This window comes from Parasteatoda tepidariorum, chromosome 11 (genome assembly GCF_982258835.1).
Source record: "Parasteatoda tepidariorum strain Cologne lab strain chromosome 11, Ptep-v5.0, whole genome shotgun sequence".
Taxonomy (NCBI): domain Eukaryota; kingdom Metazoa; phylum Arthropoda; class Arachnida; order Araneae; family Theridiidae; genus Parasteatoda; species Parasteatoda tepidariorum.
Window position 1 is genome coordinate 84,700,473 of NC_141765.1, and position 15,637 is coordinate 84,716,109.

A 15,637-nucleotide genomic window follows, 5' to 3' on the forward strand; every position below is an offset into this window, starting at 1 on the left:
TCACTAACACTGAACAGACTATGGAATTTTTCAGGAGACTGGATTTCAATCATGCTTTAATTATTATTAGGTGTCTTGCAATTGGGTACTTGCACTTCAAGAAGAAGATCGCAGATACCTACATATGTGATCTATGACGTCAGTGCCAGCTGATTGCTTAAAACAAAATGGCTCGTTAAAGTTGAGCGAAGAAGTCAGAATGTTAATTAACACGAAGTTAATGAAATACAGCGCCAAATCGCACATCGAATTTATTGAATTAAAATTCTTTCTCCTCTCCGTCTTTCATTTAACTTGCATTTATTATTCGTTTTTGTATTTTACTGCAACTATGATATTATTTTCGTTTTGTGTATCTGGCAACTTCGATGCATAATTTGTTTGTTTATGTTTCACATGTCTTTATATCTGTCTTTGTGTTAAGTAAGAAATATATAGTGAAAGAATTGAAATCTTTGTGAAGGAATCTGTAAGAATATAGAATGCGTCGCTTAAGAGAATTGGTACTTGACTGGCTTAGCTTACTCAAAATAGAATGGAAAAAACTGTTGCTAACGTATACAAATGCCACGTTTCAACAACCAATCAGGATCGAGATACCAACATTGCGTCACTTGGAGGTATCCCATTGAGGCAGAATTTACACGTAACGAATTAAAGCAATATTGACTAAAAATTTAAAACAAAATTTTATGTTTCGGCGTAATACACTATAGACAATTATTAAATAAGAGATATTCAGTAAACAGCTTCTTTAAAAAATCGGCAATTTATTAAAAACTTGCAAAAGCCCGCGATTTGGTTTTATATTGTTCACGTTCTTCAAAAATACGTAAATAAAACAGTTAGGCTACATTTGCAGTGAATGAATGGTTTTACATAAGAAAAGCGAAATTTAAATACAAAAAATGAATCGAAGAATTTTAACTGAAATGTTTAGTTATAGAACACAATATAATAAATGGAATAGATTAAATTTAAGTAACAATAATATTTTCAAAGAATCCTTGCATAATAAAAGAAAAGGATGTTACACTTTGAGGTCATGAGTATACGAAGCAAATTCTACCTCATAACTTGATAAATTTTTTTAAAAAAATTTAAAAGTACATAAATTGTCAGATGATTAATAAATATTAATATTTTTTTTTCATTTCATTAGAATAATATGCACTATGCACTTATCTTTGGTAAAGATATCAAAATGATATTAGAGATAAAATTTATTTATCCTTATAATTTAAAAGAGAAATTAACTATTGTGTTCTTAGGGGACCTAGTTCAACAGTAAAAAGAAATGAGAAATATTCTTTAAATCATCAAAAATAAATTGATGACGAACAATTGCTCAACAGAGAAGAATATTTTGAAGCTGGTAAAATAAATTTAATTAGAATAGAAGAGGTAACATGGTTGATATTCTAGAATTTCAACGGTGTATATGAATGCAAATACAATTCTGTAACCAGCATTTATAGAAAAATAATTTATCATTAAATCTTTTTCAGTTCACATATTTAGAAATATATTTTTTTATATCTAATTTACGAAAGAAGAATTTTTCATTATTAAAAAATAATGACAGAAAATATTTAAGAAAATCTTAAAGTAGATAATTGTATGGAATACCTGAAATTACTAACTGTTAAATTTTACTACTCTAAATTTTTGGCTTAAGAAAACCAATTTGTAAAGATATCAAGTGCAATTTATCTTAATAAGCAAAAAAATCAATTTTCCAATTTTTTTGAATATTTTATTTAATTTATCTGGAGATTTGAAGGATTGTCAAACATATTATAAAAATAGTATAGAATAGGCATTCATATATTTCATTGGTTTGGAATCGCAGAATTATTTAAATTTCTAATTCAGCAAAATATAAAATAAGTTCTAAATTTGTCTCAAAATTGTTTGTCTGAAAAATAGAAAAACCACTCTTTAACAATGCCCAAAAAATACTTTACTAATGCTTAAATACTTTACTATTTTAAATTTTTATTATTTAATTTTCTTAGGGGGATTTTTTTTAAATTTTGCTAAATTGGTTGGTGATCCAATAAGTTGGTTGGAAAAAAAAATACTAGCCAACTAAGGCAGCTAATCTTAGGTATTTAAACTTAAAGCCATGAATGTATCGGTAAATTTGAAATCGAATGAATTTAAGTACGTGAATAATATTGGATATGATACTATTAAATAAGCATATTGAATGCTTTAGGAGTATAAGTCAAGGAGTGGTAATTGAGAGCAACTGTTTTCCTAAGATAGGAAACATTTTATCTGAATAAAATCTTTCGAACCATTTTCTGATTACTTTCTGAGTTTGTTCTACCTGAAGATATGCAACCTAAAGCTGAAACTTGCTTCATGCTGCACCAATTTGAAAATTACAATAATATATTGAATAAAGGAAAATTTTAAATTTCCGTTTTTTTAAAATTTAAACACTGAAAATGAAAACATGTTAATTATTTATCTATATTAACGATTTCTTAATGAGTGAAATGCAAAGTTTTGACTAAAATGTCTTAAAAAACTGTGTTCTGATAAATTTGTTTTTATTTAATATGATGGATAGAAACCTTTAAAATGACAGTTAATTATTTGGATAACGCAATTTAAATGTTATTTTTATTGAATCTTTAAATCATATTTTTGTTTTACACACTAATTAAAAATTATTTTTTCTATTCCTTCTATGATAGACATCTATTTTGTTTCATAAATTACCGCAGAACCAATTATCGATACATTCTAGTGAGCTATATCAAATAAAAAATATGCACCAAAATTAGTTCACACTTATTTGAGATATTTGTACTAAAGATCTCAATTTACTGTAATCAACGAAAAAAAAAAGATAAATGGCGAAAGAATGGAATGAGTTTCATTTTTCAAGATTAAGAAAAATATTATATTCTATGAGTAAAAGAAAGACAAGAAACGGGATAAAGGCTACCAGATTTCTTTTACGCAAATATTAAATATTTCTTGTGCAATTATTTGGAAACTAGACTGCATTGTTTCCTAAACAAAGCTTAAATCTGGCAACCTGTATGCAAGACCATCTAAGATTATTTTATTTCCTAAATGATGAAACAAATTTACTATACATAGTGATCCGTAATGACCATCCGTATTATGAATGATTAGAATCCTTGCAAATAATAAAGTGAAAAAACTGAGCATTTTAGGGGTTTCAAATTAATTTTTAAGTGAGTAAAACATAAAACTTTCTCTTCAAATAAGCTGTTTATAAGACTCCATCGTTTCATTCATTCTTATTCATTTTTCTTTTTTCTCATTTTAAATTCTCATTCTTTCTCATTCAAAAATTGGTAACTTATAACACTCACATTTTTTACTTCATTTTTACATGGACTCTAGAATATATTACGGCCATTAGGGTGCATCTTGTATTTATCAATAGCACAGTTCCTTAAAAACAAGAATGTCATATCTCAAACAATCTAATTCTTTAAAAAGTCATTTATTATGTAATCTGCAAGATTGGGTAAAGAACTGAGGAGCGTATTAGAAGGAAAAGTTTTGAGTTAAAATAAAGGTCTACAATGAATAACTGTTCGTAAAATATTCTTTGAAAACCTCTTAGACTCACAAATGAATGTCCGATGCTTATAGCGAATCCTATTCTTCCACTAAGCTTTTCAATTGTATTCAATGCTTGAGTTATGACGTTGTAGGATATTTTAGAATACTGAGACATTTTATTAAAAGAATTTAGAAACACTATGAAAGTGTATGATCGGAAATAAGTGTCTGTGAATGAGTACTGTAGACATAGCGTATTTCAAGGAAATTGTAACACAAAGCTATAAGATAAAAAATTCATAGTTTAGGTCAGATAACATTTCTTTAGAATAAAAATAATACTAATTAAATTAATTGATAATTAAAGATAAAATTAATTAATTAATGCGTCCATAGAAATTGTATTATTACACCAATGTTTTTAATAATAAAATAAATCAATAATTCAGCATGCATTAAATTTTTTCTGTTGTAATATTCCAAAGGGAAGCAACGACTTTACCTTTTAAAATCATTAAGCCAATTTATGGTATTTAAAAACTGATTTCCTTAATATTTTCCAGAAAATCAGTTCATTGCCCTTTATAAATACGACTCAAAATTTTCTGATAAGAAATAAATTTTCTTCTTGCTTCTTAGCTAAACCAGATGCTATAAATGTCACCAGCACTGTAAATATTTCAAATATCACTACTGCTAATGGAAAATAAAATTGTCACTTCCTCCTGAATAAACTACCAAATGAGGTAATTTTGGATGTAAAGTGAGAGAAATACTCACATACCAGGAAATAATCTTATTGGCTCCAAAAATAGCGAACTTTCTTTTGACAGATTCAATTTTACTTTCTTTAAAATATAATATTCTGATAAATATGATCCCAATTGTTAAGTCAGAGAATAAATCAAAAACTTGTGCCCCTTGAAGTTAATTTTATATTTGTATAGTGAATTAAAATATGTATAAGACGTCTTTATTCTAAGATAGTTCCAAGAAAAAAATTACTTTTTATAAGTTCATATTATTTTTCATAATTTAATTCAATAATTATTCAAAACTTTTGAATTACAATTATTAAACACGTACATTATTTAACACTTTCCTAAAGTATGTATGGAATTTTAAAAAATGAAATCTAAAATTTGAATGAAATGGGTTTAATAGTTCGCGATCAATAAAACCGCAAAATAATACATATTTAACTGAATTTTTTTTTATCTCTCAAAAACTCTTTGACCGATACACTTCAAAATTTGGATTTTATCATTTAAAATTATATAGTTAAAGAAGATGCCAAAAATATAATGTCATTCAAGTCAATGATAATTTTTAAATTAAATCATAACAAAATTAATAATTACTAATTAGTGTATCATGAAATTATAAAATTTATAATTATTTAATAAAGAAAATTAATCTTTTTACCAATCGTTATTTTTCATAATTTATTTTAATAATGATTGAAATCTTTTTTTAACTATAAGTTTGAAAACCCTCATTTTCTAACAGGAAAAGATTTACTACTAAATTGTTGAAAAATTTCCTAAAACGCAAGAGATCTAATAGGCTGGCTTCAAAATTCTCACATAAACTTTGAGTAATTATGAATTAAATAATCGTGATATATATATATCATTATATCATGATAACTAGTCATTAGTAACCATGATGTGACAAACATGAACGACAGGTTACTGTTGAGTTAGAGAAGGCAAGAAAATGACATCATAAAACCTACTTGCGTTTTAAAACCTCTTAAAATAGGTTTTTCTGTGTTCCAACTGGAAGATTTATTTTAACGAATTGTCTTAAAATTAGGCGTTTAAAAAATAACTTTTCCTAGCGTCATTTATGCAGAGAAATGAAAAAAAAGCGATAATGACATACTTTCTTCTGAAATTCTCCCTCCAAAATATTTCGGAAATCCAAGGAAGCACATAAATTGTTTTCGAGGATTGAAATGATTAAAAAACTCTTTCTACACGCACTACTATATTTGTAAGCCACTTAAGAACCTTTGGTTGTTTTAATGAAATTTAGAGTTATTAAAAGAAATTTTTTGGAATAGCATGTTCCACATTTTAACGTATACAGCTGAACTGTTAACCATTTTTTTACATGTTTCCTTCTGCTTTGCAGATTTAATGACGTGCAATATCGGTTAGTTTGAAGAGAAAAGAGCATTCATGAAATCATAGTCTAAGCAAGACTCTATCCACAGTCATACTTGCAAGATTTCTCATCCAGACCGAACTCGAAAGGTTGGTTGGTACTTAGTACTTAGTACTTAGGAAAAGTACTTAGGAACTTTATTTACATCGCACTAGAGCTGAACAATGGGGTATTGGTAACGATCTGGGAAACATCCCTGAAGATGATCGGAAGGTACCGAGCACCCTCGGTACCTACGCAGGCTGATCAAAGTGGTCATCCACCCGCTTACTGACGGTGTTCTAATGGAAACCGTGTCTCGGGACGTCAATGCGGGACTCGAAAGGGTGGAGATGAGTTGGGAAAAAGCGTTTAATCCCTTTTTATTTAATTTTTATGAATAAAGTAATGATAAATATTTACATGTTATTATCAAAGTCGTCATACTATCACAATTTGAGATATAAGGTCCGCTGTATCAGAGTCTTTATTTATTTTTTTGCGATGTAATTACAGTTACAAATACAATTCCGCCCTCAGCATTTTTTTCGTATGAAAAATTAATATTAAAACTTTGTTTCTTTTTGGATTTTTGATAAATATCTCTGTTTTTAGGGAGTTTATGCTTAACAATTTTTTTTACATCATCCTAATTGGTTTTCAATTGTTCAAATTGCAATAAAATTAATTTTTAAACTTCCTGAAAACGGTCAAATGGATAATTATTAAAAACAACTTATCACATAATAATATTATAATACATTTTTGAGAAAAATCTATAGAAGTTCTAAAAATTAAGAAAAATTATGAAATCAAAAATTTCATCGAAAATCCAAAATGACAAGGGTAAAGACCTTTTAAGTAGTTCTACAATGGCAAAGGTGTGAAATCAGAATTAGACGTATAGAGCTTTTCAAAATGCAGAAGTGTTGGCTCAAAAAATAGAACATAAATTCAGAAAGCCTTTGAAAGATACAGAAGAATTGGCAGTTATGTAAGGATTAATTATTTTTCTTTTACATTACTCTAAATTACGTTTTTTTAATCGGTCAAGAAGCTCTTAAGATATGAAATTTAAAAAATATTTACCTTTTTGAATTTTTTACTCTAAAATTATTTGTTCAACTTCATTCAAATTTAGGATTTTATAATTTAATTTAAAATTATGAAAAAATTGTAATAATAAAAGTGAAATTTGAATGAAAAATTGAAAAAAAAATAGTTTTAATTAATACGTAGAAATCTTTTTAATCAGTATTATTTCATTAAATAATAATTGAAATTAACTTTAAATGTCACCTGTTTTAATAAAATAGCATATTTAATCCAATCATTAGATCAAAAGTAATTCAGATATGTGATTTTATTTTTAGTATTACTATATGGGAAATACACATCTAGAAGTTCCTTCCCATTTATTATAATCTAACTTTTAGAGTCTAACACTTTTTTTCCCTTTCTAGCCAGATTTTTCTAGTAGAATAAGAGAATTTAACTTATAGTCCCTAGTCAGATTATTAGATGTACTGTAAGATTTTATGTAATATTATAATTATCATTTGATACTATACAGCTGTATTGTTTTTACTCGGAAGAAACCGGTTTGCATTTGTTTACGTTCCTGCATCAATTGGTTAACATTGTAATGTTATACGTTGAAAATAAATACAAATAGGAAGTATATAAATTATAAAAAATCTACTGAATAAAAACCCATTACATGTGTGTTTAAATATAAAAGTATTGCATATAAACTCGTGCAAAACACGTAATTGTTAGAAAACTACAGTGCGTCTAATAATTTGATCTAATTATTACATACTAATAAAATGCTAGATATAATAAATATTCTATATTTGCATAATATATCGTCTAATTTATCCTATTTTCAAATTTATATTATCTATCGTCTAATTTAACCAATTGATACACGAACGTAAACAAGTGCAAACCGGTTTCAGTTATGTAAAAACAATAAAGCTGTATAGTATCACCTGATAATTAAGATTTTACATAGAATCTTATAGTGCGTCTAATAATTTAGCGAGGGACTGTATATTAAGCAAATCTATTCCTGTTTTATTGTATACCAATCTAAATTTTTAATAATTAAAAGAAAGTGTCGTGTCTTCCAAAATTTTTCCCCAATGTGGTACATTTTCAGAAACTCATTAACTTGATAAAAACACTTTAAGTTTTTAACATCCCTTACTAATTAACAAGCAAGAACAGAGAACATATGCATTCCTGTGGGGGTGCTTAGTTGCTCAATATTAATTGCATTAGTTTTGCCAAATATCATCTTCATGTATGGAATAAATAGCAGTTAACTGCAGTCAACGAATGATGGTTGGATTGAGGGAGAAATAAGTGTAGAGAAGGAAATATGAAAAAGGCAAAAAATTGAGAAAGAAAAAAAAAAGAAAAAAAAGAAGAAAGGAAAGAATAAAAAGAGAAGGAAGAAAAACGTTTTTTGATAAACACGTAATTTAGTGCACTAGTTAGTAGTAGAAAAACTAGAAGTTACAAATTAATTAGCCAATTAGTGAGTTAGCAAATAAGTCATTAAGCAAGCTAGTCAGTGAGCAATTGAATGCTTTGCAAACATTTCCATACCAATTAAAACTTAAATGCTACTTAAACTTTTATATGGTTGATCGAAAATAAGGAAAAAATACTCATGAAAACAATCTAATCTAATTTGGTGCGAGTAATTAATAGAGAGTTCATGTGTTGAAGTTGGAGGAAAAACGCATATTGATTAAATTTAATCACAAACGCATTTCTGTAAATGTTGCAATTTCCCTGTACACAATTTCTGCAATAATTATTTCTTCATACACTCTCATGTATTAAATTTTAGATGGTCTTGAAAAGCATAGTACAATCAGCCCCTCTTAAAGGAATACCATTGTTTCCAGCCAACTCTATTCAAATAGGATCACATTATAAGGGAAGTTCATTAGTCAATCGCAATATTTTTACCAACTTTTGCTTTTAAATATTATATAATGCATAGTTTTGAGGAAACAAACTCATTTTAATGATCAATAAACAATATAATTAGAGCTATCAGTATCATGAAATATAAATATCATTTGATAAATATAATAGAAATATCTAAAAATTAACCAATGCTAATTAAAAGTATTACATATTTGTTTTAGAATACTATTTTATTTATTTCCGTCTGTAATTAACACTTATTTTGACATTATATCGAGGTCTCTATTTTGACATTTAACTGGACAATTTTTAAGAGATGTGTGAATGAAGTTGCAACGAGCAGAGATAAAAAAAACTTTTCATTTACTATGTAACTGCTAACATAATTTGATTAATTTTTAAACTACTCCTGAACTGTTGGGCACAGGAATTGGACAGGAAGCACCTATTTAAGTGACCATGCATTGTATTTTCATTGTAACTGGAAAAATCTTTAAGCGTGGAGCATAAATTGTCTAAGAAATTTAATAGCGGTTAGTGGAGTATGCAATTAAGTGGGGATGACTGTACTAAGAACAAGAGAAATGTAGTGCAACAACATGTTCCACTACAAACCGTGTCCATTGCTGGTTCTTCTTCTTCCTCGACAATGTCTGATAATTCAGCTTCGTGCTGCATTTCTTCCAAGACATCACCCTGATGAGAAATTTGTCTCTTCATAAAAGATTTCATATTAGAGTATAATGATATATCAGTGGCGCAGATGGAATTATATTTCAAACAGGGAAATAGGGTGATGAAATTAAGATTATATTTCAAAAAGTGTCTAGTATACACTGCCTTGATAAAAGATTTTGGGGCAAATATCTGTTAACCCACATTGGGTATAATATTTTTCAAGATAGCTATAACTTACTCAACTTTCTTATAACTTACTTAACTAAAGCTTACTCCACACAACCAAAGTAAATAATAAATTAAAAATTCACTTCACCAGAGTTTATGATTAGGTTGATCCGCATTGTAATTAGAGTTTCAGCAATGTGAGTAAAAAGAAATAGCTTCTTAAATTAAATATTTTATTTCAGAATAAGGAAACAAAACAGTGATATAGTATAATAATATTTTGTTATATTTTATTTTAAAAATATAGAATTATTTGCTTTTTAACTCAACTTTAGAATGAACAAATATATTTCTATAATTTAAAATATTTAAATTATACTAAAAGCAGATAAGATAGAATTACTTTTTAATTTTTTAACTTTCAGAAGTGATTACACTTCCTTAAAATCTACAAAAAATTAAGATTTTCAAGTATAGTAAAAAGTTCGAAAAGCATCACATAAATCATTTGAGGAAGAGGATTCAGTTTAAGAAAATCTTTCTTAAACATTCATTTAAATTTTTTTTTTATAAATTTACAAAATTTTTCTATGGATTCGAAAGTGAAAAAGTATCACTATTTAATATAATTAGTATAAACTATTTAATATAATTACTCAATAAAAACATATTCAAAACTACCCAAGTTATTGATTATTTTAATATTAAACGATCATTTACTTGTAAAACTTAATGCAATTTTTTATTTCAAAAAATGGAAAGGACTTGAACTCTTTTTGGAATTAATATATTGTTGATGCTGCACAGGAGATATTGTAAACATAGTACAACGAACCAAGTTTTTAACTGCACAATCCGCATTAGAGAATTAAAGCTTGAATAAGTGCGAAAATAGATTTAGTTACTATTAGTAAAAAAATAATGTCATATTAAGATCTGTTTGTTAAATTAAAAGTTTTTACTATTTACAGAAAATAGCATGCTTACTTTGTCAACATTACGTTCCCCACACAGCTTTGTCTGTGAAATATAAATTAGATATTATATTAAAAACAATTTAGTTGCGATTTATATGATTGCGACCCATTCTAAAGTATAATAGTAGTAATACATAATGAAAAAACTTCTAAGTGTTTAGTTTGCATACATTTATTTAAAATGAAATTATTCAATGATCTTAGCTTTATTTCAATGATTTTGTTTAAAGTTATGAGAGAGCAGATTAGCCGAAAGTTTAAAATGCAATGTAACTTCAGTAAAAAAAACTGAGATTAAATAGCCACAAACAAGGATGACTTTTATTCAACAATTTAAAATTTTCTTCTTTTTTAATGGCCAATTAAAACTTAAAGTAAATTCATTACTTATTTACTAATAATTCATATTTGTCAGAAATAATGATATGGAAAGCCAGTAACTAATATTTATTATTTATTAACCTAAACTTCATAAAAGAAGCGACAAATTTGGCCAAAGAAATGTCAGTTTGCAGTACAAAAAAAATCATTGTTGTGACAAAATTTTTAATACTTAGAATAACACACAAAAAAAGAGAAGATTTTTAAAATTTGTCCACTATACATCATGTGATCAAATTTAATCTAAATTGTGGGATTTTCTGTCATGTGATGGTTGGAAAACATAATTATCTGAAGAAGTTTTTAGAAGTTAAATGGTTGGATAGTTTCGCATTAATAGCTAAAGTTTGTGTATAGTTTGAAGTCTAAATTTTTTTTATCCTAAAAAGAGTATTTCTGTTCAGATAAATGAAAAATTTTGGATTACAAGCTATTAATAAAAATAATACATTTCAATTATATTTATAAAGGTCCAAAAGAGACTTTAAAAATAAAAGGAATAAAAAAAAGAATGAAATAAAAACATTTGCAGCTAACAGTTTTTTCCCTCATTCACATCACATATATTAGAATATCTGTCTTAAATATTCACATATGTATAAGTATTAGCTAATCAGTGACACGAAATGTTTCATTGATACGTTCCATATTCCAATCTCATTTCTCATTCATTTTTAGCTTTTCTACCTAAGCTTATACGTAATGCTATATTTCGTATACGGAATTCGGAAAATGTTTTAAACTTTAGATTTGTGGTGAAATTTCGTAGTAATATAAAGTTTTGATTGGTAGAAGCTCACAAATTAGCGTCTTAAGATTTACAAGAAAATTCTACGCCTAAATAGAAACTTTAATTTTTAAAAACCCTCAGTAAAAATTGTGTGCTATATAAAAAGTGTATTTATTAAAATTTGGCTTTAATTTAGGAAATAAGTCTTTTTCGAAATTTTGTCACATACTGTTTATTTTAATGATGATATGGACTCTGTTACCAAGTAAAATTTTTACATTAATTAGATTTTTTTTTGCTCCATCGTTATACAGAGAAGCTAGAAACGAAAAATATAATTCTCTAACAATTTTTAACATGCTTTTTTTAAAAAGTTAAAATATAATTAATTAAAGTTCTTTCAATTTTATTTATATTAATTAAAAAGTTTGACTCTAACTGCAGCTATGCATCGAACTTACCAAACATTCAACAAAAATGCTATTGTATAGGCTTGTGAGCACTTTTGAAATTGTTTTCTGTGGTTATATATAGTATAATATCTTTTTTTAACCTAGTAAAATGGCGTGAGGGTACAAAAATGCTACATGAGTAAAGTAAAAACGTGTTTTATAATCATAGAAAATGCTAGTAAAAATTACAAGCAGGATTACCTATTAGAGCTAACTACTCTTATGATGAAAATAATACAAAATCAAAAAAGAAAGCCAAAGATAAATTTGTAGGGAAAAATATGTACCGTAGATAAAGTGTACCCGAGACACGTGTAAAAACCTGTGCCCTTCTGCATTTAATCTATGCAGTTGATACGTGCAATAACTACTATCTGCAATATCCATTGCAGGTTTTTGAGAACTGTGTTAAATAACTATTTCAATTTTCGAATTTTTGAGTACCAATCAATTTTGTTGGAAAATAAAACCTTATGGATGGTGGTTTCTACAATAGGGAGAGCTGAAAGCACTTGACTGCTTATTACTGTTTTTTGGTGTGCTTTGAAGCCATTTGGCTCCCCACGTGATCATTGCCTTTTGAGACTCTCTTGAGTAGAATTTCTTGCATACGTGTATTTGTTACCTGATTTATTATTTGCGTTTAAAAGAAGAATTGTTATAGGAATCGTCATTTGAAAAAAGAATCGTTATAAGACACTTCTTGCCTTGTTAGCAATATACCGACTTCGAAATTTAAGCCTAAATGACGATTTGTAAACTGAACTTAATCTCGCTGCTCGAGTAATATACTAACACTAACCACTGATAGTGGCCTGGTTGCACCAAGAACAAACATTAACAAACAAGTAAAGAGAGGCCAAATCAGAACTATCAAAAAAGCGAGTTCTTTATAGATCTAGCAACCCTGTCACCTTTTTTAAACAATACATCTCTAGATAACTAAATTTTTACTTCAAAGTCACCAGAATTACTTAATATTAATAATATCTTATGAAATACAGCAGACTTGAGTTCAGAAATTATATAATTTATTTCTTTTATTAAAAACAAAATTATCTGTTTGAAAATATGATCTCGCAGAATAATCTGTAGTAAGCAACTTTGGACTTTTTAATGGGAAGTAGAGCAGGTCAAGAGCTCGTTACTGTTGTTGTTTACATTTATATTGAAAACACCATCCATAGTAATTATATTTAGAAACAAAGCAAAGTTGGATAAATACCAAAGTGTCATTCTCTATAAAATAAAATACGAATTTTTGAATAAAAATAATTTTTTTTTGCTAGGCTTCACAAAATCAAAAAAAGTGAGTGCTTGTTGTACTTTCGTACTTAGTGCTTGTTGTACTATACTTTTGAACTGGCCTAAAGTATGTGTAACAGGTGCTTCTGAATGCCAGTTAGCAGAAATGCTATTCCTTGTGGATTATGCTACATAAAAGATGTAAAAAAAATTTATGTTTTTAGTAAATGTTTAATTTCTGTAAACATTCCCGCAAAATATTATTTGGTATTACGCTTATAAATTTCAGTTATTTATATAATGTATACTACTTTAATATTTCATTAAAAAATATATTACTAATTGCACGAATATCCAACTTTAATCAATTTTCAAGTTTCTAAGACAAAAACTCGACATAACTGTTATTAAAAGCGTAACATTCAACCGTACAAGGTAAAACACATGATGATCCAAGGTGCATACCATGTTGTACTTTGGATCATTTTGTTGACTGAAATGTATTTTTAGAACTGTATCACAATATTTGCTTGCAGAAAAAGTTATATCAATAGACAAACAACTAATCTACTTTCTCACAAAAAATTATTACATTCTGCATAAAAATAAGTTAGTCTAAGTTTCAACTGTCCTATAAACATGCCGATGACGTAATCTGCTTTAAACAGAAGTTTGAAAATTAAATAAATAAGTTAGCAAGCTATAAGCTTAGAAGGTTAAACTTTCTTAGATAATCATCTATTAATACTTCATTCCCACCCATTTTGAGGTCAATGTGATGACTAAGAAGGACTGTGTATTATTAGACATGGTGACAGCTTTAATGAGAAAACATTGAAGAGATCTAGAAAAAAATTTCAACCAAAATATTTCTTAAATATGATACACATTTTTCTGGAAATGTATTCCTTATGTTAATAATAATAATTAAAATAACTGGGCATGATTCAGTAATATATAACACTGACAGAGTACGAATGCTATTGATGTTGTATATTTACTTTAATTGAATGTAATGACTCAATATTATTGCCATGCTTACACTAACTTCAAATTTAATGAACCAGGTTGATAGCAGAGATTGATGAGATGTATCCGCAAATTTTTTTCCTAATTTTACTGAAAATTACATATTATTTACATTTTGGTTTTTCAAGTCAAATTTTGATTAACATATTTAAGAAAAACATTGCAAGTCATCAAAATAAAGTAAGTTCTTTTGTTTTAAAACTGAAATGGAAGAGAAGACATTGTGTTTCGAATATGACTCTGAACGTCAAAAAGACAACATATGGAGGATGAGACAAAAATTGATGAAAAAAAAAAAAAAAAAGACACAATTGTCGATAAAAACCAGAAAGAGAATTAAAAGGAGAAAAACAAGGAAGGAAAATACTAAAAAAAGGAATCGCAAAAACGACAGTGGCCAAAGGAGATTTATAATATGGGGAGAAAAAGAAGCTTTTTCATTTTCAAGTATTATACCTCTAATGTTTGTTACTTACATCGATTGGTAATGCACACACACACACACACACACACATATATATATATATATATATATATATATATATATATATATATATATATATATATATATATATATATATATATATATATATATATATATATATATATATATATATTGTTTTACGTAATTGTGGTGATTTCTAAAAGTGGTCACTCTTCAGTGTAGGATGTTTTATTTAGGGAGCATATCGTCGGTGAGTTTTTTATTCTAAACATAGCTCAAAATGTATAGGGGAGTGTCGGGTACCCCCACCCACTGTCAGTTTCATATGTATAGAATATTTTTTCAACTCAATGGGCCATCGGACATTAATTGTTATATTAAAAAAAGATTCTTTTTAAAGTTTCAAGTATTTATGCAGCTGGTAACATGGTGAACAATAGTTTTGAAAATATGCTGAATACAGTAGTCAAATTTTTAAAATTTCTATTTTTTTAAGTTAAACTATTCTTTTTTTGGTTTATTCTTTTTGCATTATTTAATTAGGTGATAAAACAATAGAAACATGCAAAAATGTTGATTATTACTCAATATAATACAGAAATATAAGCAATACTCCTTAAGTGGGCGGGGCTTCCCGACTCTCCCTAATTTAAAAAAAAATTCTGCTCAAAATGTGTATTTCAGAAAATGGATAAGGCTTGAAATGTGTAGCCTCGTAATTTTGAACCCTATCCAGAAGACCTTCCACGGTTAGAGACTCTAACCATAATCCGTCTACCACTGAGGATATTTTACGTCAGCACTGTGGTAGGTGCAAGCCAGATGAGGATTCGTATGGACCACCCATCATTGGATTCGAATCCGGTTCGCCTCATTGGAA

General features: G+C 27.4%; 1 protein-coding gene across 9 annotated transcripts in view; it reads right to left on the reverse strand.

Annotated features, from left to right (window-relative positions):
* Positions 1 to 15,637, reverse strand: part of LOC107446422 (RIMS-binding protein 2) — a 143,304-nt gene that overhangs the window by 36,617 nt on the left and 91,050 nt on the right. For 4 of the 9 annotated variants that reach the window (XR_015430287.1, XM_087154648.1, XM_043041385.3 and 1 more), the window contains exon 21: positions 9,268 to 9,348. The exons of the other annotated variants lie outside the window; for them this stretch is intronic. Coding sequence is in view for 3 of the 4 variants with exons in the window: in XM_087154648.1 (XP_087010774.1) it covers positions 9,268 to 9,348 (81 nt within the window). In the remaining variant the exon portion in view is untranslated. The remainder of the gene's footprint in view (positions 1 to 9,267; positions 9,349 to 15,637) is intronic. 9 annotated transcript variants of the gene reach the window in all.